Source organism: Schistocerca gregaria, chromosome 5 (assembly GCF_023897955.1).
Source record: "Schistocerca gregaria isolate iqSchGreg1 chromosome 5, iqSchGreg1.2, whole genome shotgun sequence".
NCBI classification, from domain to species: domain Eukaryota; kingdom Metazoa; phylum Arthropoda; class Insecta; order Orthoptera; family Acrididae; genus Schistocerca; species Schistocerca gregaria.
The window spans coordinates 427,664,881-427,690,432 of NC_064924.1; the positions used below are offsets into that span (position 1 = coordinate 427,664,881).

General features: G+C 37.5%; 1 protein-coding gene across 3 annotated transcripts; it reads left to right on the forward strand.

Moving 5' to 3' along the window:
* Positions 1-4,217: 4,217 nt before the first annotated feature.
* On the forward strand, positions 4,218-16,207 carry LOC126272598 (uncharacterized). 3 transcript variants are annotated; one of them, XR_007549247.1, is made up of 4 exons: positions 4,224-4,361; positions 11,430-13,501; positions 15,338-15,429; positions 15,935-16,021. XR_007549247.1 is itself a non-coding variant. In XM_049975540.1 (3 exons), exons 1-3 carry the CDS (start codon positions 4,253-4,255, stop codon positions 15,998-16,000), a joined length of 2,247 nt encoding a protein of 748 aa, XP_049831497.1. In that variant the 5' UTR covers positions 4,218-4,252; the 3' UTR covers positions 16,001-16,207. The 3 variants fall into 3 exon arrangements, 2 of the variants coding, with proteins under 2 accessions (XP_049831497.1, XP_049831498.1); XM_049975540.1 differs by lacking the exon at positions 15,338-15,429 and having other exon boundaries at positions 4,218-4,361; positions 15,935-16,207; XM_049975541.1 differs by having other exon boundaries at positions 15,338-16,207.
* The last annotated feature ends 9,345 nt before the right edge of the window (positions 16,208-25,552 follow it).

Here is a 25,552-nt window from a genome sequence, read left to right on the forward strand (position 1 = left end):
ACCCAGGAGGATACACGAGATGAAACTGGAAGGAAAGAGACCAAGATTAGGACCGAGAGACAGATGGCTGAAAGGAGTAGAGGAATTCATTCAGAAGAAAGGAAAAGACTCTACCAAGGTGAAGACGGAGAGATGATTGCAAGACAGAAGATGATGGAGAGGCCTATGTTCCATACAGACCTGGCCAGATGCTGGAAACTGCCAAAGATGATGATGATGATGAAGAAGAAGAAGCTACTCACCATGAAGCTGGTACAATGAGTTGGAGACAGGCACAATGAAAAGACTGTTATGTACAAGGGTTGGAACTTTAGTAGTGGCAAGTATTTATTTACAGCTTGTACAAAATAGATACATGTTTCAAAGTAGTCACCACCATTGTGTATAACCTGTTGCCAGTGATGGGGAAGTTGTAGGATACTATTAGCAGTGGCAGTTGTGTTGGCAGTTCGAGCGGCACAGTCTATTGCCAGGCGAATTTGTAGCAGTTCTGAAGTGAATGCTGTGAAGTGTTTCTTTCAGTTTAGAAATTGAGTTGTACTCATGAGGGCCTAAGTCAGGGGAGTGCAGTAGGTAGTACAGCATTTAGCAGCCCCATCAGTCAAACAAATCAGTAACAGCTTGCACTGTACATGCTTGAGTATTGTTCTGCAAAATAATGGTCAGGTCCTGCAGAAAGTGTCATCATTTCTGTCTCTGTGCTGTTCATTTTTGGAACACAACCTATGATCAGCTTAGAGACAGAAGTGATGATACTTTCTGCAGGACCTGACCACCATTGTGCAGGACAATACTCAAGCACATACAGTGCAAGGTGTTACTGATTTGTTTGACTGATGGGGTTGGTAAGTGCTATACCCCCTATTGCACTCTCCTGACTTAAGCCCTCATGAGTTCAACTCGATTTCTAAACTGAAGGAAACACTTCATGGTGTTTGCTTCAGAAGTGCTACAAATTCGTCAGGCAATAGACCGTGTCACTTGAACTATCAACACAATTGACACTACTAAGAGTATCCTATGACTTCCACATTGCTGGCAATGGGTTATACACAATGCTGGTGACTACTCTGAAGGTCAGTAAAACTTTGAAACATGTATCTACTTTGTATCAGTTGTAAATAAATAGTTGCCACTATTAAAGTTCCAACCCTTATATTTAGCTTTCTGGAAGGGTTAAACATGTAACAGTCTTCTCGTGGTGCCTTTTTGCAACTCAATGTGTCATCTTTATGGTGATTAGCACTCTATCCTTTTCATAATATTGTTGCTATTCCTGCCTGCACTTCCCATTGTCTAGTTAAAAAGCTGTTGCTTAAGGGAGCTTATGCATTACAGTTATGTCACACTGGCTTGCTCTCTCGAATGTGCAGAAAAAGGAAGTAGGAAGCAAATAATGTATTAAAGTTTCAAAGAAAAACAGCTGTCAGAAAGCAATAAACTGTGTGAACAGTTTAAATTTAGTTCACGAAAATTCATACGAATTAGTGTCAGATGAGGACTGTAATGGTGAAGCTAACAGTGAACCATTTGGAGATAAACAGGACTGTACAAAAGAGATAGGCCTGAAACAAGAAAGTATTGCATCACGGAAAAAAAGAGCAAAATGTGACTGTGAACAGTAGAAAATCAAAACTGGGGAATCGCTGTCTCCCATAGGAAAAATTATCGAGAGCACTAGTTCAACAGAAAGGGTAGCAGTCCACAATAGTATTTTTGAAATGTGTAACCTTCCCTTAACAAGCACAGCTAAAATTGATCTGTTTGCAGATAGTCAAGGATGAGGAATAGCCACCAAATTAAGTAATAGATATACCTACAAAATCAATGCCATTGTAAAACCAGGTGCCAATTTCAAAGCTGTGACTGCAGTAAGCTGTGAAAAAGTATTGGAGCTGACCACAAATGATTTCTCTGTTTTCCTTGCTGGATCATATGACATAGCAATGAACAGTACAAAGGAACTCACAATTTCTCTTAAGCAAAGATTGCTTGAGTTCAGAAACACAAAAGTGATCATTTTTTTCTGTTGCACATTGCCGTGACCTACCAAACTGGTCCTGTGTAAATGAAGAGGTGCAAAAAACAAAGCCATTCAAAATATCTGCAGACACTTTAAAAATGCAACTTGTGGATATAAGTGAACTTGGAAGAAGATTCCACACAAATCACAGCCTCCATCTCAACAGAGTGGGAAAGAAATTCATTATTTGCAAGATTTTAGAAATAGTAGATCAAAAATTACGCCTGAAACAAGATATCTCAGTAGCCATACCTCTCAATGACAAATGTGTTGCGAGTAATTCTATAAATAAGAAGTGTGTGGCAACAGAAGTGACATCTTTCAAGGCTAAAAATGGTCCATTTATCTCTGTGCCAGAAACCTCAGAAACAGAACCAAAAGAACACTCAGAGAATGGCAGTACATACACAGTGTCAACAGTAGACACTACACGAGGAATATGTTGCAGGAAAATTTATGCTAGCAACATGAAAACAGCAGCAGCAGTTCCACCCTGTCTTGTGGAAATAAGTGAGGAAGAAACAGCACCAGTTATAATGTCTAATGAAGTGGGCAGATGAAAAAAGCAACACCAATAATGGAAACTAAATCAACAACAGGAGTCACCTGTCTCCATAACAAGAGAGGAGTCTCACTACCAGCCCATCTCAAGGATTTATTATTAGTAACTGTTGTGAGAAAAACACTGAAGTAAGAAATCTATGAAAATCTGTACTTCGGCAGATAAAGAAAAGTAAAAAACTTATTTAATGTGTTGGAATATGAATGGTCTGAAGGCAGATAGTACCAGAATCAAAGAACTGCAAATTATCCTCAATCAAAGCAAAAATATCAAAGTTGTCTTATTAAATGAGCATTGGTTAACTAGTGACTCCATAAAATTTTTAAATAAACTGGAGCTTTTCAATGCAGCAAGCGGCTTTTGCAAAAAAGAAAGATCCCATGGGGGGCTCATGCATGCTTCTCGATATCTGCATAACATATGAAATAAAGACAGATTTTGATTGTTTAAATGAGGAGTGCTCCTTTGAAAGTAGTTGTATTGAACCAAAAGACATGAACACAATAGTCATATCAATTTGAGAACTTTTAACACTGCAACGCATCAACCATCATGAATAATTTACTGATTATAAAGATTCCGCCTCGATTGCAAACTGAAACCGGATGTTGACCTACGTTTCAGTTAGGATAACCACACCTTCTTCGGAACACACTAAAACTAAACTGCCTAAAGAGGCATGGTCCAACATTAATACAGAATGCCCAAAAGGGCAAAAGACTAGCATAAAATGTAAAATAAACGGTACGTTTGTACCATGTCAATAGCTGCACTTAGCTCAAACATCAGAAGTGTGGTTCCTCACTCCAGCCAACATTCGGTGGGCCATGGGCTCTCAGGTAAACAGTGGCAAAAACCATTTTGTTGACATAATTCACAACTCTGGTTTTAAACTAAATTTTTGAGAATTCACTAGAGAAAATGCCATTTTAGCTACTTGTATGGACAGCATCTTAACAAATTATGTGTTCGGCAGTGAAAACTAGTCCTATTTAGACTTAGGAATTTCTGATCATTCTGCATTGTTTATTCAGCTGCTGGAAAAAACTAAACCAAATGTTAAGAAAGGTTTTATGAAAAGGGACTTTAGTAAAAATAACTTGAACCAATTCATAAGGTGCATTCAACCGTAATGCATTCACATTTAAAATTATGGTTGCATTTTTGTACTAGATATCTTCATATGTATATATGATTTCATAATTTTTGTCAACTGTTTTTTTTTAATTATAAGTTTGGAGAAGCATACATTTCCAAAAGAGAAATGTGTATTTATGTTATCTTTCTTGATGTCTCGTCTTTTGCTTGCATTTATGTACAACAAATTTTAAAGTATTGTGCATCATATGACTGAATTTAAAATAGTAACCAGCAGGAAAGCTCTTCCTGGTTACTAATGAGGGGTTGTGATAAAAAGAGTGCTGCCTCAGTTTTATGATACTTTCAAGTAAGGTGTAGCAGAGGTAGGAGACATCAACAGCTGCAGAGTGTACTGTGCTGCTTGATCTCATAAGAAGCTTAAAATGCAGATGTCTAATCCTCTTACAGACTTCCCCATGCTTGTCACATTGGTAGCAGCATGTGACTTCTGGCTACTGTAATGAGTTATATAAAAGCCTCCTTCGCTCTGCATTTCATTTCAGAAGTTATTTGGACAATAGGCAGCAATGGTGCTGTTTGTGACAGTTCTGTTTCTAACAGCAGTATCTCTTTTACACGATGGAACCTGTTTCTCAGTTTCCCCAGCAGAAAGAAGTTTCACACCAAGTAATGCAGGTATGTATACAATAAATCAGACACACTGCTTTCTTATTATTTGAATGATCTAGTACACTGTTGGTATTTACTTAAGTGGCTCCTACATAATCAGACTGAGTAGAGGCATTAACATTGTAGGAATTTGGATTTATGTCATTTCAGTTCTGTGATAGAATAGTACCAATTGACAACAGGAATATCTATATGGCCTTTACAGTTTTGGAGGTTCAGATAAACTGATTCAAGTACTGTATTTTGGAAAAAGTCGATAACAACACTTTTTAGGTTACTGTTGGCATACTGAATAGCTGAAGGCCAATTCATATGCCAAAAACATGAAAAGCAGTAGCAGTAGCAAAAAAATTGTATGCATAGAGGTAATTGTGTTATTCTCACTGGATACATTAAAAAGCAAAAAAAAGGGCAATGAAATACCAAAGATATCCTTGCCTCTTCATTCCAAAAGCAGAACAGTACAATACAAAAACCATCAATTAATATCATTGTTCATACACTGTAGCTAAGAATCTATACATCAATTTCTGGATTGTCTTCTCAGTAACAAACATTTCACAAATTATAGATCCTATGAGTGACAGTTGTTATGTCTCTGCTATCAGCAGTTATAATGAAACCCTATTAGAATAACTTTCAGTATTGCACCTTTTCTAATACTTCTGTGTCTTTTGGAAACAGTTATATTTATGAATATAAAGATAAACAGAATAGATATTTACTGATTTTTTGAACATTATTTCAATTAAACTTCATGCCTCTTCATTGGAGAAGTTGTCTGAGAATGAAATCTTCGTGAAATTTATGTCAAATTAAATGTGGTACACATTTTTTTCTTATAAATAAATATATTTATAGTTATGACACCTTGCTTCAGTGAATGCTGTGGAAACAGTTTACAACATAAACAAGCTGTAATGCAGCAGTCTCATTTCACCAAAAGTACATTATGGAACCAGAGCTTGCTTTAGTCTTAAGACTTATACTTGTGAAATGACCCCTGATTGATTTTTTCTTCAGTATAGGCACATTTTCTGCCACATGTTCTTTTGAGAATTTTTGACAGCAGTAATTGCTTAATTACGAGAGGAAATTCTTTATTTTACACATAACTGGGCAGAAAGATTCCTTATCAAATCCTAAATGAATTAAACAAATTTATAGATAGTAGCAAATATCCCACAGTTAGCACTGTGAGTAAAAGTGCAGGCATTTACATTTTTCTCAACTGACCTATGTGCAGGTGTACATAGTTTCAAAAATAATTTATTTTTCTAACTAGTAGCCATCTTTAGTGTAAAATTTTGTTGTTTCTAAGAGATTCTATTACATGAATGATGACATGGTTCCACAGCTCATTGAATTTGTACTCTAAATTAATGTTACTTCAGTTTTGGTTGTCAGGCTGTTTTTAAAACATGTTCCATCAACATGTATGTTGGTGCAAATTACACAGCGGCAAAAATAAAAACTGTGTATGACTACTCAGAGGAATAACTAAAAACCAAATTTATTATTTGGCTTTCTAGACAGTTGTGGATGCAACATAACACAATGCTTAGCTTTGACTCATACCAATACATAGTGTGTAGTATGCACAAAACTACATGTTCACAAAACTTGCTACTTTTCAAGTGTCAAAAATGAGCTAGTACCCAAAGATGTGACACAAATATAGGTTAGAAATTCAGCCAGTTGTGTAATGATGTTGTGATTCAGAAAATTTATAATGGCCAAGGAAACACAAATGATGAAATTAATGGATTCACATTGTGATGCAAAAGTAAACAACAGTCCTGTTTTCAGTCAATGTGGAAGATATACAAAGCATCCATAAATATTTCCACATAACAAATATGGACTATTTTAATGGGAGAAAAGATCACTTGGAATTTGTCTAGAAGTCTGAGCTGACTGTTTAATGTGGTCTGATTGGAAATATAATTGTTTAACCTGCTTTGATAAAGGTTACCATTTTCATGTACGCACACAATTCCCAGTTGTCACCATCTATTCTGTTATTCCAAAATGATTCAAGCTCAACCTCTTTATGTTACTGTATGAAGCACTACATTTGTTAAATACATCTTCTGCAACATTTTTATATTATTTCCATACCATGATCTCCAAATTCATTTCCCATTCACCTGCTTGAGTGAAATTCTGTGTCTTCCACTACATATTTCAACTTTTACTATTTCTAAGATGGACATCAACTGTTTTTCTTCAGATAGTCCTCATGAAGTAATTATTTGAATAAAAAAATATCATACAACACCCCCAACATCCCTGTTTTTGAGGCTGGGTCTGGGAAAGAGATTACATTCAAGTATAACTGTGGAACATATATACAATGGGGGAAAGACATCCCTAGCACCCTTAGGGATGGGAGTGAGAATGTGAAGAGGATGCCAAGTAAAAGTCACTATAACCAAACTATATTAGTGTTGAATCCATAGTTTCTGAGGTGACTAGGTAGACTGTAACAGTTCTTGTGATGTTTCATACTTATGGCTGTGGGTGACAGTAGGAAGGGGTGACATATCAAACATGCAAGTGTAATACTACTGCCATCACTACACAAATCTGGAACACTTTGTGCAATTTCAACAAAATTTGGTACACACATGACTTACTATTTGGAAAAAATACTGGTTTTATTTCATTCAGTCTTCTCCATTATAGCATTAATATTTACACAATTAAGAATACTTATTACTTGATACATGTATTCTCTGACCACTTATAAACAAGCTTTCCAGCTTGTTAATAACAAAGTCACTCACAAGTATAATACACTTGCAGAAAAAATTAACTTCACTGTTCTTTGCTTACACTAGCTTCATATGCGAAAAGAGTGGAGTGTGCAGGCACAAAATTCATTGGTAATTTATCCAAGGTTGTAAACTGTCAGACACAGAACATTTATTTAGTTAAAAGAGACTGAAAATGTCCATTCATTTAGTTTTGGTTCTGCTTCTGTGTAGCATGGATGGATTCTTCAATAGAAGTAGGAGCCAAAAATACACTTTAAATATATAGTTTACAGCCATATATACCATAACTTTTAATTCATGGTTCCATGGGCAACTGCACACATTTTTCCATCTAGTCCCACAGTGGAGCAAATGTATTAACAGTTATGCCAATCAATTTTGAAATAGTAAACAGTTTATTTACTTTTTCCCTTCCATATCACTTTCATATGACTACCCCTTATAAGTACTGGCTACACATGCTGTCTCCACCTAATTTTGTAGCTTCCCTAAGTGAACTGCTTTGATAAATCTAAATACTGATTTTTACCTTAGATAAAAGTGATAAAGGGTACAGAGAGCTAATGATGTCCGGCTTTGGTGTTTTCCCCACAATAATGTTCTCATACAGGACTTCAGAAAGGCATTGAGCAACAACAATTAATAACGTAATTCTAAATTCAACTGTCTTTCATAAATAATATTTTAAATTGTCTTTGCTTTGTTCTCTGGATGTGTTGTGCATAGTGCACTAATTTGGCCTTTTTGATGACAAGTTGATTATTTTTGTGGTTTATCTTAAGTCTTGATTAGAGATAGTCCGCTACATTAGATAATACTCTCTCTTCTGGTTGCAAGCTACTTTGATTCCCTTGGCTTCCACTGTAATTGTCTTTGACCAGTTGTAAAGGAAAATTGGATTCCTGTTATTGTAAGAATGTTTTCAGAAAAGAATTAAACTTTCATCCACTGCATGCCCTTGGTAAATTGTGTGTGTGTGTGTGTGTGTGTGTGTGTGTGTGTGTGTGTGTGTGTGTGTGTGTGTGTGTGCACAGCTTCACAATTTTGAACATTTAAATGAAATTTCCAATCCTTGCACCATTTATCATTAATATACAACATGACAACACACTTCCCTGAGGCACACCTGAGTTACTTAGTCACTCTCCAAAATAACTTGCTGCTTCCTCCATACCAAAATACGCTCATTCCAGTCATAGTTTGGCTTGCTACCCCAAATCATTGTACTTTCGATGATAAGTGTATATGTTACACTGAATCTTTTCTTTTTTGTAAATGAAGACATACTGTATGTATCTGACTGTCTCAATCCATTGCTTTTAGGATGTCATGTGAGAAAGCTGCAAGGTGGGTTTCATAAGATCGATATTTTGAGAATCCATGGTGGGTAGCATGGAGGAGATCATTCTGTTTGAGATACTTCATTACACTTTATGAAAATCAGAGGAAAGTGTACAGTACGTTTTACATGAAGAATGAGGAGTAACTGTGGGATAGGAACTGCATTAATTTAATGCTGACCAATTACAAATGCAGAAACAGGTTATACAGAAATATTTGGAGTTGAAATATATAGGCCCATGATTTCACCCCAAAAATGAAACTGCTATCAAATCATTGAGTGAAACACAGTAGCCCAATACAAAATAACTGATAATAACTTTTTTATGTAAATCATATAGTCTTTTATTGTCAAGTTGTGGAATTTTTTCCTTGTCCTCATAACTTAATGGCATTTTATTAACACTGACATTTGACGTACCTCTGCACAGGCCACACCATAGGGAACATAGAGTACAATTTTAAGTCCAATGAAACTAGGAGTTAGAGGGTTCTGGAAACGTTATTGAGTTGGATGTTAATATACATAGAGATGTCTCATCTAGCTCACCATTCATCTTCTTCATGGAATTCCACACTTTTTCATCATTTGTGGCAGGCATTATTACTTCAGATACAGTATTAGTTCCCATTACCCAGGTGAAAAAGCACTACTGCTAAAACTGGATATGTTGTGATGAATATTGCTATATCCACTAGTAACTGAATATCAATGCATGCATCAGAATCCAGGAGAGAAACACCTGAAGCCATTTGGTGGAAGGGCCACCTCCAGAAGAGAACACGACACTAAGCACAAGCTGAGCTAAACCAGGGTGGATGACAGTGGACTAGACATAGACAAGGACAATACCACAGCAATCTGTTTAGAAAATGCAGTGCAAAGTGGACACTTTCACCATAATGGTGTCAGCAGGTTAAGAGAAAAGAGAGACATAATCTGAAGTGTGACCATAGAGAAAGACTAAGTGTCAAGTGAAGTTTATATGAATAATCCTTAATACAGTAATGATAGTAACTGACAATATTGGATGTGAGTACAGAACTGACTGACCATTCACTGGGTGCCTGTATTTGTATCAGCCATGAGGAACAGTATTGGCTGGCATATTCGTGTAATGAGAGGTAGTACGAGTCCAGTGGTGTGACAGGACTGTGCCCTCTAACGGTCATCTATGTCCATTCCTTCCAGTGGGCATTCGACTTTTACAGATCCAGATACCAGATGTATTATGGCAGACTATGTGTTCTTTCTTTATCCAATGATCATTTTAACTACCTATCAGCCTAGTGAAACTCCTAGGAGTAATTTTCTGAAGATTATATAAACTCTAATTGAATTCTGTAGAAGCTATGGAAACAAGTCATCTCATACAAATCCACATATGAACAAGTAAGTCTGTTACAAAAAGTGTGTGCCACATTCCCCAGAGGGTAATTGCTAACATGTGATTCACTTAACATTGTTTCACTTGATTTTTGCCCAGTTCACATCAGTCTTGGTATTTTTTCTCTGAAGAACACATTGTTTCTTCACCACTGCTGATGAAAGTTTCCACATCAGACTGTATATTGATAGGGAGCTGAGCAATGCTGATCTGCCTGCAGATCTGGAACCCCAAAATTGCCAAATCTGAAACCTTTGTTGCTGTCTTAGGTCCGTGAGGCATACAAAATTTAGCACTTTCTAGTGGTGCACCCCAGGAACAATTCTAAACAAGTCTTTTGAAACCTCCTTTTGTTTTTGATACTTCATATTCTACAGAAAAACAATAAATATGACATGATTAGTTAAGATTTTGTATTTATCCATTTCTGTCAGACAGGTATGGCTCCAGATATATGAGATATTTATAGTAGCTCCTCTTTATTATGGAGAAAACCAATTATAGTTTTACATGGGAAAATCTTCTGTGGAATATAAATAACTCTCTCACACAAAGTTGAAGCAGTGAGCAGTCAACGGGCACAGAAAGAAGACGGAAATCCTAGCCAAGCTTTTTGGGCTTTATTTTATTTATTTATTTATTTTATTTATCCATCCGCTGACAATAAATATAGTATGGATGTTGTCAAGGGAACATGTAAGCCATTTCAAAGAAATGGGACACAAACAATATATACGTAAAAAAGTACAAAACAAAAGAATACAATGAAGTTAACAATAATACAATGAAATTAATATAGCCTATATACATCCCTGCTTGTTACTTTAAATGCATAGCCTGGTTTTCATAAGGCTTTAGTTTTGTCCTCCCTAAACGGCAAGTCCTTATATACACAACACTGCTTAAGTATATATTTACATCACACAACAGTTGTCCTTTAAGTATGTAAATGTAATGAATGATTAGGTAACAAATGATTAGGTACAGATAGAGTATTTTCCATTTTGCCTTTATAAATATCATCAGAAAAAATTTATTGGCCCACCAATTATGTATCCTTACAGGACAATGTAACCATGCTTGTGCATATGTTTATACAGATCAGTTATTTCTGAGGAACAACTTTGTCTTAGTAATGATTTCAGTCTAGTTTCTGTGTCTGGCAATTGCTCAGTTCCTCAACTGTGTGGTGAATGACTTCCTGTATGAATGTAAATAATTTAAGGTGTCACATACACACTTGTGCGGCTGCAAACCTAATTAATTAATCTGAATGGATAAGTCTATATGAACTTGTACTGCCACATCAAATAATTTTAGAAATGGAAGCAGTGCAAAAAAGAAATACATCATTTCAGACTTAGATAATATCTTCTGCATCATTAATTATAATTATTTTGTTCTGTTTTTATATTATTCCACCTCATTATTAAATAAACTGATAAACGCCAGCTTGAAAACAATTTTGTGTTCAGACACTTCTCAAAATTGCATTTCAATTTTTTTTCATATATTGAACATATAAATATTCATATTACTATTATACTTTCTTTTTTAAATTGCAGGGCAAAGAAGAGGCATCTATGGACCCCCTGGGCTAATGAAAGTTGCTACTGAAGGTGGACCTTCAGTATATGCTGCAAAACCATCAAGTTCTTCAAACCCAATGAATCCTTTCCTAAGCCTCAGACCCTTTCTTCCAGTGAAGCCCACATTCTTTCCCCCAGTGGTAGACCCAAACATTTTTATCAACAAGAAAGCTCAGATGCTTGACAGTTTATTTTCATCTTCTGCTATTTCCAACATTTTTCCTAATGCTGGCGTTTCTAATTCAGCAGATATGACTGCAAATGATTTTCCAGTGCCTCAGACATCAGGAGTTGATCCTAAAGACTTCATTAACTCAAAAACTGAATTTCTAAGTAATCTTTTTGATCAGCTATCATCAAATGATGGACCTGCTTCTACAGTACAGAGAGATTTAATCAGAGCATATGATGACACTCCTTCTATACAACGCCGTGTAGTCCCTGGCCCATCACCATTTTGGGGACCCGTCCTTAGCCCAACAGAGAAGATAAAGCTATTCACAGACAAGAAAACACAATTCCTGGATAAGCTTTTTACAAGTATTAGTGTTACACCACAGCCAGAAACAGACAGTGCAAATGTCCTAGATGAGACCAGCACAACAGTGAAACCAACGATAGTGCCACCGGACTTCTGGATTCCACAGTACAAGAAACCTGGAACAATGCAAACAAGAGCAATGCCTGGTTCAGTACAGCAAAGTCTCGCTCCTCAGCCACCACTGTCATGGAATCCATTAATATCGCCAATGGCAAAAGCTTATTCAGATAAGAAAACAGATTTTCTAAACAAACTTTTTGCCAATGTAATACCTTCTCCAGAGGCATCACCACAAATGGGTAGTGCTTTTGATACAATAAGCCCTACTGTAAAACCAACTATAGTACCACCAAGCTTTTGGTTACCAGCATATAAGAAAAGTAGTCCTACTGCTGAAAATGATATTGCTGTTAACAATCCAGCAAGTGCACCAGTTATCAGTCCAACCTACTTCATCACTAAAAAGAATGGCTTTCTAGCAAAGCTTTTCCAGACCCTTAATACAACAAACCCTAGTGCAACAGGATACTCTGGCAGTGGTGTAGATACAACTGCATATCCATACTTCTTGGCTCAGCTCTTCGATTACCTTAATGATTCTAATACTGGTAAAGACAGTGCATACTCATCTCCCAAACGTCACTCTCCAGACTCTGAGAAAATTAGAATAAGTGATTTAGAGAAATTCCTGAGAATCATCAATGACGACTATGATAGTGAAGGAAGCTCAACAACAGATCTCTTCAGTGAAAGAAGTGTTACCATGGCTGATCCTGTCAATATCCAAAATGCAAAAGACATGTTTGTGAATAACATTCTTGCTGAGCTAGCAAACATCAAGAATAGTATGTTGCAAGCTGCCAGTGAAGTAGTACAACAGCAGAAATTAGTAAGCACGTCTCCAGCTTCAGGGAAGAAACCTGGAACCACATATGGGTCACCTTACAAGATGTGGGGAAAACCTGCTGCAGGAATGCCAACTGCTGATCCTTTGCAGCCATTTGTAACAAAAATGACATACCTCAGCCATCTTTTTGATACACTGACACAACTTGAGAAGAATATGACATCAGCAATTGAGCAGCAGGCTGCTTTAGGAGCTCAAAAGAGCACTGACAATGAAGTAATATCAAACAGTAGGAGAGGTTTAAGTGGTGGTGACACAAATAGTGACTTGGCAGCATTACAACTTTGTGGTGCAAATGGTGAACTTCCACTAACTGAATTAACTTCTCTAACAAATGAACCGGCAACTGCTGATACTTTGACAAGTGACAATCTTCTAAATAAAAGCAAGAAGTTGTTTTGTCATTTGCTAGCAAAAGCAGGAGCAGGGAAACAAAAAGGAAATGGTGCCCCATCTACTGAGCCAGTAGCACGAAGCATCAAAATGGCAGTTCATCAAGGTTATCAGAGTCTGCCCCCTGGAACAGAGGAGTTATTGCAAGCAGGAGGAGGTGGAGGCGGTGAGACACAGAACCAGGAAGGAGGTGGCCTGAAGTTGCAGGTGGGAATAACTTCTCTCATAATAGTATTTTTGAATTCTTTACTGCAGCTATGGCCAATAAATTAAAAGCTCCATAAATTACAATAACATAAAAGTATAAAAATATGCTGACAATTCCAATTAAAAATGTAATAATGAAGAGGCTATGTTGTTATGACAGAACACTACTTTAGGATTTCTTGTACATCCAATTCATTACACAAAACAGGTATTTTCTCTTATGCTATAATACTTAAATCGAAGAATTTATCTTTCATTTCTCACTGTGAGACGGAAGCAAGCACTGACTGTTCATTTTTAATTAAAAGAAAGGATTATAAAATAATACTGACTACAGTATTTTTAATTTTTTATTTTTTGTTGGTATGGTAAAAATTAATTGTTACCATTCCAGTCTTCCCACCTGTTGCATCAGCCATAAAGGTGGCTCAAGTTCTAGGCCAGATTTGGTTTTGGGGATCTATTGGCTGCTGATTCATATTTTTAAAAATGGAATGATTGGAGGAGTTATTTATTCTCAGAGAGAGAATATAAATGCCTCAGCACTTCTCAAATATGGCAATGGAAAGTTCTTGGTAGAATACACATAATTTCAGGAGTAAAGATAACAATTTACTGAATAGTTGAGGTGCTGAGTTGCTGATTAGCACAAAAATAAAAGTTTATGCACCTATCAATGACTCAGCACCTCAACTCTTTGGTGAGTTATTACCTTTCAAAACAGACATCTTCTTAAAGGACTAGGAAGTGATAGGCAAGGTTCAAAGTAAAAGCTGGCATCCTGGAACATCGTGTGAGTGACTTACAGGACTCACAGAAAACTTAATAAAACTACTTGTAACTGGGCTGAGAACCTCTTCTCTAAACAGAGTCAAACTGTTATATAATTACCAAAGTATTATTGAATAACTATATTTGGTAATTTACATAGCACCGACATAAAAAGTGTTATTTACACATTAACTCATCAATATATACAATGCACCATCTTAGTGATCTATAAATCAGATTAGTTAAATGTGTTAAATAACTGTATGAGCCATTGAGCTTTCTTCAGCACAAAAGTAATACATTTAATGTAGATTAAATATTATTCATTTTACAACATTCAAACACAATATAACTACTTCAAGCACTTGTTTTTACACTTACATTCATAAATGCAAGTAGCAATTTTGTACAGGATGCTGCAGCCACTATCACTGCATTAACTACACAGCTGTCACAACCAGTAAAAGCAAAGAGAAACTATTATCAGCTACAATCAGTGTCATTCCTTCATTGCAAAACTTAGCTTCTTACATGTAATTTCCGTAATGTGTGCCACTCCTCTTCTTCACAAAATTAAAACACATGAAAGTTACCACCAGAAGTCTCCAAAAGTAGAGTTACATTTGCATGAAAACTTAATGTAACATTTCTAAAATCATTGTATTGTTGTGGGTTGTCTGTACACTTGTTACCAACATTTATAATTTGCTTACGAATCAGTGTTCACAAAATAACATACAAGGACAGAAACATCATCTTCGTGTTATGACAGCACTTTGTCCACAGTAATTAGAAAACATTATAATTTTCCTTTTTTTAGAACAGCAAGTGTTAAATTGGAAGAATAGAAATATTAGTAGCTTTTATAAGATAATATTTTAGTGATTCTTCAGTGCATTTGATAGACCTGAAATTTATAAAAACCTGTCATTGTTTAGTAATGATTGATGTCAACTTTATTGTTCTTTATGTGACTGCAGCAAATTTGTATTTGATCTGAAATATAACTAACTGTTACCTAAAGCACACTGATGAATATTATTATATGACAACTCTTTCTTACAGATTAAAGTGCCAGCATAGATATTCTGGAGTTCTTCACCTGTGGGATAGTTGTAAACTACTTATAAGAAGCAAAACTCATTGAAAGCAAAAAGGTGGTTGAAAGATGAAATCAAACTCTTCAACAGTTGCAGAAAGAGTTTATACATTCATGTTAAATGGAAGCATCCTTCCATTATAGTTATGGAGAAAATATTAAATAATAACATATTTCACAATAATGTTGAATTGCAAATAAAACACATTTATGTAGCATAATCCTACAATCATATATAATGAAAATTCATTACAAAAGATTTGTTTATTTTGCCGGTAAAGAAAATCAATCATTTCCATGTCCCTTTTCAGAGAATATATCTTTTTAAGAAATCACTATAAGTTAACTCCTACAACAATAATATCCACAAACAGAAAGCTGCCAGTTGTTTGTCAGTATTCATGTTTTATAGATATTCATTTTCTTGAGGAAAGTGCATTTCACTGGATTGTTTCATAAATTGTTTCTCGTTTCCTCACTCTCTTTCACAACAGAAAAAAATAAGAAAAAAATTATACTTCATAAATTTTAGTGATGCTATCTTGATTTTTGGACTGTTTCAGAAAACTGGCCTCGACTATGGCCAAGAACAGTGGTCTAGCCATCACCACCACAACCGGCATCATTAATTTTTAAAGGACTTTCGGTTTCAAATCCAAATCAAATGAACTGAAAAGAGAATGCTATCACATATTTAGCAATGTGAAGACTGCAATAATTTGCCAAATATATTTATGATAATAGTTAGTAAATATTTTTGTGACTGATAGAATGTTAGTGTTGCTCAGTTTATGGTACCATACATACATTTTTAAATAAAACTTCTATGAAACATATTAATTTATTTTAATCTTTCATTTCTAAGTGTATCTAACTGTAAACTAGTGCTAGGTAGAAAAGTATGACTGTGACATACGACACACAGTATACATGACATGCTGAATAAGCTTCATCAGTATGGGCATATACTGCCGTGGGTGGAATCCTGCATCATGTGCATTGCTTTATGTAAGGACAGCAATGCTCTGGAAGCAGGACATCATCCAGGGCACAAACAAATCTGGTGAGGAATCTTAAATGTGAAAAGTACTTGACTGCAGCACAGACTGAAGTAACATAGAATAAAGATACTATAGAGGATAACTAACTACACTTCAATATACAGAGAGTTACTTTTCTTTATAACACATCTGCCTTTGGTTGTAAAAATGACAAAATCTAAGTATGGATAGAAACTTTCACCATGAAATCAATTCCTACCACGTACTACAATTTTATCAACAAAACAAGAGTGTATCAGCAAAGCTATATATATTTTATGGTTTGAATTGTGAACTATGTTCATAATTTGGTATTAAAATGTTAAAACGAATAGTCACCTGACAATTTCTGATCCTAAAGTGCAAATAAAAACTTGACTTTATATGTAATTATTTTGTTTTGATGACTAGTTTAGATAGTAAGTTCATCTGCACTGTTTCACTAAAAGTAAAAGTTTATTAGCAGTCAAATTGATTTTGAATAATCATATTATCGCAAACTGCCACCAAATTCAATCACCCCAAACTGTTTACTGGGGTAACAGGTTAAGCAAGTCAATATTACAATTCCATTAACATTATCAGTTCTGTTATAGGCAATAACAGATTATCTCGTTTATACTTCAACATAAGGTTTACTTTAACATTCCAAATTGGTAACTATTCTGACTTCATTACGTATCTTTACGATTTACCATGGAATGATTTACACATGGAACTTCTTCTTCTTCTTCTTCGTCTTCTTCTTCTTCTTCTTCTCTCTCTCTCTCTCTCTCTCTCTCTCTCTCTCTCTCTCTCTCTCTCTCTCTCTCTCTCTCTCTCTCTCTCTCTCTCCCGAACTCATTTTTTTTTTGGTGGGGTCAGGGGAGGGGTGGTGGGGGGGTTGTGGGGGGGGGGGATGCTCTTGTCGACTGCAAAGATCAATGATTTCATATGATTTGGGTAACAAACACAATATTCATCATGTATAATGACTGTCAGCATTACCAATTCCATACAAATATTTATTTATATAATAGAGGGAAACATTCCATGTGGGAAAAATATATCTAAAAACAAAGATGATGTGACTTACTAAACAAAAGCGCTGGCAGGTCAATAGACACACAAACAAACACAAACATACAAACAAAATTCGAGCTTTCTCAACCGGCAGTTGCTTCGTCAGGAAAGAGGGAAGGAGAGGGAAAGATGAAAGGATGTGGGTTTTAAGGGAGAGGGTAAGGAGTCATTCCAATCCTGGGAGCGGGAAGACTTACCTTAGGGGGGAAAAAGGATAGGTATACACTCGCACACACAAGCCAGCTTCATCCTGACCCACAACTTCTTCACTTTTGAAGGCCAGACATACCAACAATTAAAGGGAACAGCCATGGGTACCAGGATGGCCCCCTCGTACACCAACCTATTCATGGGTCGCTTAGAGGAAGCCTTCTTGGTTACCCAGGCCTGCCAACCCAAAGTTTGGTACAGATTTATTGATGACATCTTCATGATCTGGACTCACAGTGAAGAAGAACTCCAGAATTTCCTCTACAACCTCAACTCCTTTGGTTCCATCAGATTTACCTGGTCCTACTCCAAAACCCATGCCACTTTCCTTGACGTCGACCTCCATGTGTCCAATGGCCAGCTTCACACATCCGTCCACATCAAACCCACCAACAAGCAACAGTACCTCCATTATGACAGCTGCCACCCATTCCACATCAAACAGTCCCTTCCCTACAGCCTAGGTCTTCGTGGCAAACGAATCTGCTCCAGTCCGGAGTCCTTTAATCATTACACCAACAACCTGAAAACAGCTTTCGCATCCCGCAACTACCCTCCCAACCTGGTACAGAAGCAAATAACAAGAGCCACTTCCTCATTCCCTCAAACCCAGAACCTCCCACAGAAGAACCACAAAAGTGCCCCACTTGTGACAGGATACTTTCCGGGACTGGATCAGACTCTGAATGTGGCTCTCCAGCAGGGATACGACTTCCTCAAATCCTGCCCTGAAATGAGATCCATCCTTCATGAAATCCTCCCCACTCCACCAAGAGTGTCTTTCTGCCACCCACCTAACCTTCGTAACCTCTTAGTTCATCCCAATGAAATTCCCAAACCACCCTCCCTACCCTCTGGCTCCTACCCTTGTAGCAGCCCCCGGTGTAAAACCTGTCCCATGCACCCTCCCACCACCACCTACTCCAGCCCTGTAACCCGGAAGGTGTACACGATAAAAGGCAGAGCCACGTGTGAAAGCACCCATGTGATTTACCAACTGACCTGCCTACACTGTGAAGCTTTCTATGTGGGAATTACCAACAACAAACTGTCCATTCGTATGAATGGACACAGGCAGACAGTGTTTGTTGGTAATGAGGATCACCCTATGGCTAAACATGCCCTGGTGCACGGCCAGCACATCTTGGCACAGTGTTACAACATCCAAGTTATCTGGATACTTCCCACTAACACCAACCTGTCAGAACTCCATAGATGGGAACTTGCCCTTCAATATATCCTCTCTTCTCGATATCTATCAGGCCTCAACCTCCGCTAATTTCAAGTTGTCGCCGCTCATACCTCACCTGTCTTTTCAACAACTTCTTTGCCTCTGTACTTCCTCCTCGACTGACATTTCTGCCCAAATTCTTTGTCTTTACAAATGTCTGCTTGTGTCTGTGTATGTGCAGATGGATATGTGTGTGTGTACGAGTGTATACCTATCCTTTTTCCCCCTAAGGTAAGTCTTTCTGCTCCCGGGATTGGAATGACTCCTTACCCTCTCCCTTAAAACCCACATCCTTTCATCTTTCCCCTCCTTCCCTCTTTCCTGACGAAGCAACCGCCGGTTGCAAAAGCTCGAATTGTGTGTGTTTGTTTGTGTGTATATCGACCTGCCAGTGCTTTTGTTTGGTAAGTCACGTCATCTTTTTTTCAAATATTTATTTATACACATTATATGGATTGATACAAATTAAACACTTGGCATCTCAGAAAACACTGCCCAAGGTCCAGAGATTTTTTTTTCAGCCATATTCTTGGGGACATTAGTCCATAGAACTTGTGTCCCCACACTTCCATCTGCCAGTACATCTCTCCTGCTTTTCAGATTCTGCGGGAGATCTCTGCAGACCTTGCTGCAGACAACTGCCCACCAAATGCAAGAGTCTACATCCAGACCCCAAAGCAACAAACATTTTAATATGCCAGCTATGTTCTACATCTACACACATACTCTACAAGCCACTGTATGGTGCATAGTGGAGGGTACACTATACCACTACTGGTCATTTCCTTTTCTGTCCCACTTGCTAATAGAGGGAGGGAAAAATAACTATCTATATGCCTCCATATCAGTCCAACTTTCTTGTATTATCTTATCTTTGTAGATCTTATGTGAAAATTATGTTGGTGGTAGTAAATTTGCTCTGCTGTCAGCTTCAAATGCCAGTTCTCTACACTTTCTCAACAGTGTTCTTTGATCTGAACACCTTCCCTCCAGGGATTTCCATTTGTGTTACTGAAGCATCTCCGTAACACTTGTGTGTTGTTCAAATCTACTGGTAACAAATCTAGCAGCCTGCCTTTGAATTGCTCTGATGTCTTAATTTAATTTGACCTGCTACAGTTACCAAACATCTGAGCAGTACTCAAGAACAGGATGCACTAACATCCTACAAGTGGTCTTCTTTACAGATGAACCACAGTTTCCCAAAATTCTTCCAATAAACTGAAGTTAACCATTTGCCTTCCCTACTTCTAAATTTAGAGCTAACTGCAATTCATCACACTGGCTAGAAATTTTGTCTAAGTCATCTTATATCCTCCTGCAGGCACTCAACTTTGCCACCTTCCCATACATAACAGCATCATCAGCAAACAACCGCAGATACCTTCCACCCAATATGCCAGATCATTTATGCTTACAGTAAATTAAAGTGGTCCTATCACACTTCCAAGGGACACTCCTGATGATAACCTTGTCCCTAATGCACACTCATTGTCAAGGGCAATATACTGTCTTCTATTACTTAAGAAGTCTTTGAGCCTCTCACATATCTCGGAACCTATTGCATATGCTTGTACCATTGTTAGCATCCTGCAATGGAGCACCCTGTCAAATACTTCCTAGAAATATAGAATCTGCCTGTTGCCCTTCATCCATAATTCACAGTATATCATATGAGAAAAGGGTAAGATAAGTTTCGCACAAGTGATGCTCTCTGATCTGTGGATATAGGCTTCTCGGTCTCAAGAAAATTTATTATATTTGAACTGAGAATATGTCCAAGTACTCTACAGCCAATCCATGTTAGAGATACTGGTCTATAATTTTTCATGTCCATTCTTCTGCCCTTCTTGTATACAGAGTCTCCTGCACTTTTTTCTAGTCACTTGGGCCTGTGCACTGGGTGAGAGATTCACGATAATTGCAAACTAGGTAAGGGGCCAATTCCATTGAGTAGTCTCTGTAAAACTGAACTGAGATTTCATCTGGAATCATCATTTGCATGTTCCCTTTTGAAACCATGGTGCAACACCCTCTGCTTGAATTTCACTGTTAAAACACGATGGGTCTTTTCCATCCTTAATACACTTTCTAGGCACATAATTCTCCTGACCATAATTTACAATCAGCTTAAAGTTTTTCCGTAACTTCTCTGTGTCCATCTCTCTGTGTAAGTGAGAGGCTGATAACTGCTTATCTGCTCTTTCTAGCAGAAATGCTCTCCTAGCCTTCTTGACTAATTTATGAACTTTCATAGCCATAGTTGTTACAATGGCATCATGATCACTAATCCTCATCTCTAATCTGACACTGTCAAAAAGGTCTGCCTATTTGTAGCTACAGTATCTAAGATATTTCCATTGTGTATGGGCTGCTGAACTAGGTACTCAAGGCTGTTTTGAGAAAATAAGTTCAAAAGTACTTTGCGCAACCGTCTGTCTGTACACCTTGCAAGGAATTCATAGAGAGCCTAGTCTTTACTTCATAGGTTAAAGTCACCTCCAGTTAGTAATGCATGATCTGCATTATTATATGCTACTGACTGTAGACTTTCTTTTAATGACTCTAGAATTGTCACAGTGGAATCAGGTGGCAGTTAAAAACATCCAACAATTACCTTGGTTACACGTAGATGTGTTATATGTGATCTTCCATCTCGGCATTTCTTCACTGTAACTACTCTTTGCTTCATTCCATTTTCGTTTTCTACATCTCTCGTTGTCTTTCCCATCTATTTTGCACCATCCCCCCCCCCCCCCCCCCCTCCTACCTCATTACATACAATGCACTTAGTTTTTCACTCTTATTAACACACACATGATGTTTATGCAGTAATCTCTGTTTGCATTTTACCCTGTCTTCCACCTTTAAGAGTTCAGGCAAGTGGAGAAAAAACGAAGACACAAAAATTAAACATTCCATTATATTCTAGCTTTTGAAGTCTTAGGAGGTACGTCATCAAAGAAAGATAGTACGAGAAACAGAGTAAAGACACCAAAACATATAGACAGTTGCCACCCCAGTTAAGGTTTGGGCTGGGTGTGAAATAAATATGTCTGGTGTAGACTGACACAGTACACATCCTAGCAGTCCTGCGGTCCAAAGCTAAATCTTTGAGTTCACTATGGTTTATCAAGTGCAACTAATTGCACACAAACATGGAAAATATTTTATTTATTATAGAAAACCATGTATTTAGAGAACTGTGACACTGAGATTGGTGCTACCAAAAATCCTTCCCCCACCTCGAATAGCAGCTCCCATGCACAAGAGGGTGATTAAAGTTTTTGAAGCTATTTACACTTTACACTTTCCTGAGTGTTTTTATACAGTCCTCCATCTTTTCCTGTCTTGCGGTAACCTCTTCATCTCTACATTCGACATCCTCTATAATCTGTTTTGGATATTTTAGTCCTTGTCAACCGCTACAGTTTTTTCGTCTTCTGTTTCTCCCATTAGGCAGTACAACACCTCTCAAACCCACTGAACTGCCTCATTGTAAAACATGTCCTATGAACTCTTCTGGTATCATTTACTTACAAAATATACATAATCAATAGTGTAATGACATGTCAGAGCTCACACATGACATATTAACTGAAGTGTAAGTTTAATTCAGCATTTACACTGATGAATATTATTAAAGTAAAGAATATTAGGGTTTAACATCCCATCCTTACTGACATCACTTGAGATAAGAATATTATTAAACAATTGATTATGATGATGAAGTGCTGTGGAACATAACAGTAAGGACCAGGGCATTCATTTCACATCTAGGAGTACCTGGAACTTTTGTCAAATTACATGACTGTACTTGGGGATATCTTTCAGAAGCTTTGAGAAGGTACAACGAAAATTTCTTAAGATAAATAACTACAAACAATAAGAGTATGTACAAAATAAAACAGAAACTGATGTTGGGTTGACATTAAAGTGCAAGATATCACATGGATCTAATGAACAACAGGTAGTAAATTATAAAAAATTTGAAACATTACTATAAACGTTTGTATAGATCAAGAGATTGAAATGCGGATTATTCAATAATTAAAATAATGGCATTTCATAATTAATACTAACTGTTGTGTATAAAGGTGCCTGAGGTATGAAGAAAGGAAAAAAAATACTTCTTCAAAACTGGGTCAATGATATACACTACTGGCCATTAAAATTGCTACACCATGAAGATGATGTGCTACAGATGCGAAATTTAATCAACAGGAAGAAGATACTGTGATATGCAAATGATTAACTTTTCAGAGCATTCACACAAGGTTGGCGCCAGTGGCGACACCTACAAAGTGCTGACATGAGGAAAGTTTCCAGCCGATTTCTCATACACAAACAGCAGTTGACTGACCCGCTTGGTAAAACGTTGTTGTGATGTCTCGTGTAAGGAGGGGAAATGCGTACCATCACATTTCCGACTTTTATAAAGGTTGGACGTAGCCTATTGCGATTGTGGTTTATTGTATTGCGACATTGCTGCTCCTGTTTGTCGAAGTCCAATTACTGTTAGCAGAATATGGAATCGGTGGGTTCAGGAGGGTAATATGAAATGCCGTGCTGGATCCCAACGGCTTCATATCACTAGCAGTCGAGATGACAGGCATCTTATCTGCATGGCTGTAACGGATCGTGCAGCCATGTCTTGATCCCTGAGTCAACAGATGGGGCCATTTGCAAGACAACAAGCACCTGCACGAACAGTTTGATGACATTTGCAGCAGCATGGACTGATGGACTGTCAAATCGGAGACCATGGCTGCAGTTACCCTTGACGCTGCATCACAGACAGGGGTGCCTGCGATGGTGTACTCAACAATTAACCTGGTACACAAATGGCAAAACATCATTTTTTCAGATGAATCCAGGTTCTGTTTACAGCATCATGATGGTCGCATCCGTGTTTGGTGACATCGTGATGAATGCACATCGGAAGCGCGTGTTCATCATCGCCATACTGGCGAATCATCCGGTGTGATGGTATGGAGTGCCATTGGTTACACATCTCGTTCACTTCTTGTTCACATTGATGGCACTCTGAACAGTGGATGTTACATTTCAGATGTGTTACAACCTGTGGCTCTACCCTTCATTCGATCCCTGCGAAACCCTACATTTCAGCAGGATAATGCACAACCAAATATTGCTGGTCCTCTATGGGCCTTTCTGGATACAGAAAATGTTCAACTGCTGTCCTGGCCAGCACGTTCTCCACATCTCTCACCAAATGAAAATGTCTGGTTAATGGTGGTTGAGTAACTGGCTCGTCACAATACGCCAGTCACTACTCTTGATGAACTGTGGTATCGTGTTGAAGCTGCATGGGTAGCTGTACCTGTACACACCATCCAAGCTCTATTTGACTCAATGCACAGGTGTATCAAGGCCGTTATTATGACCAGAGGTGGTTGTTCTGAGTACTGAATTCTCAAGATCCATGCACCCAAATTGCGTGAAAATGTAATCACATGTCAGTTCTAGTATAATATATTTGTCCAATGAATACCTGTTTATCATCTGCATTTCTTCTTGGTGTAGCAATTTTAATGGCCAGTTGTGTAATTGTTCTTGTTCACAAGAAAGCAAACAGTGAAAACATTTTCTCCACAATGTAGAAGATTTTCACTAAATACATTACAAATGACATGGGAAAAATCCTTGATTTTAAAGAGGTAAAAGATAATATATTCTTAAAAGTTGTTAAAGTAAAGTTCACCATTTGTAAGACTTGAATAACTTTATAGAATGGAATTAACTCTATCAGCACTCTGGTTTGTATACAGAAATTTTGTGACAGATTTTCACTCAGTTTCAGCAATACTTGTAATAACAGTCCTTGGAAAACGATGTGTTGATTCTACCTCTGTTAGCACAATGAAGAATATATACTTAGGTGATAAGAGTCATGGGATGCATTTTAATATTGTGTCAGACTTCTTTTTGCCAGGTGTAGTGCAGCATCTTGATGTGGCATGGGCTCAAAAAGTCGTTGGAAGCCCCTGCAAATATATTGTACCATGCTGCCTCTATAACAGTCCATAATTGCAAATGTGTTGCCTGTGCAGGATTTTGTGCACAAACTGATTTCTCAATTAGTCCAATGAAATTTTGGTGGAATGCATACTGACCAATGTGGGTGGCCAAATCATTTGATTGAACTGTCTACAGTGTTCTTCAAACCAGACATGAAAAATTGTGACCTGGTGACATGATGCACTGATATCCATAAAAATTCCATTTTAGTTTGTGAACAAATGGTAACGAAGTAGCCAAAAATAACCATTTCCAAGCCAGTGATCAGTTCAGTTGGACCAAAGCACCCACCCCATTCCATGCAAACACAGCCCACATCGTTATGGAGCCACTACCAGTTTGTACAGTGCCTTGCTGACAACTTGGGACCATGGCTTCAGGGGGTCTGTACCATGCTCGAAATCTACCATCAGTTCTTATCAACTGAAATCAGGACTCATCTGACCAGGTCATGATCTTCCAGTTGAGTAGGGTCCAGCCGATATGGTAACAGGCCCAGGAGAGACACTGCAAGGGTTGCTGTGCTGTTAGCAAAGGCACTCGTGTCAGTTGTCTGCTGCTATAGTCCATTAACGTAAAATTCTGCCATGGTCCCC

Bases quoted from the DNA above. Each gene is read 5' to 3' on its own strand.
- LOC126272598 (XM_049975540.1), top strand. From the start codon at position 4,253: ATGGTGCTGTTTGTGACAGTTCTGTTTCTAACAGCAGTATCTCTTTTA. The intron at 4,362-11,429 runs GTATGTATACAA...TTTAAATTGCAG, and splicing joins TTTCACACCAAGTAATGCAG to GGCAAAGAAGAGGCATCTAT. The intron at 13,502-15,934 runs GTGGGAATAACT...GGACTGTTTCAG, and splicing joins GAGGTGGCCTGAAGTTGCAG to AAAACTGGCCTCGACTATGG.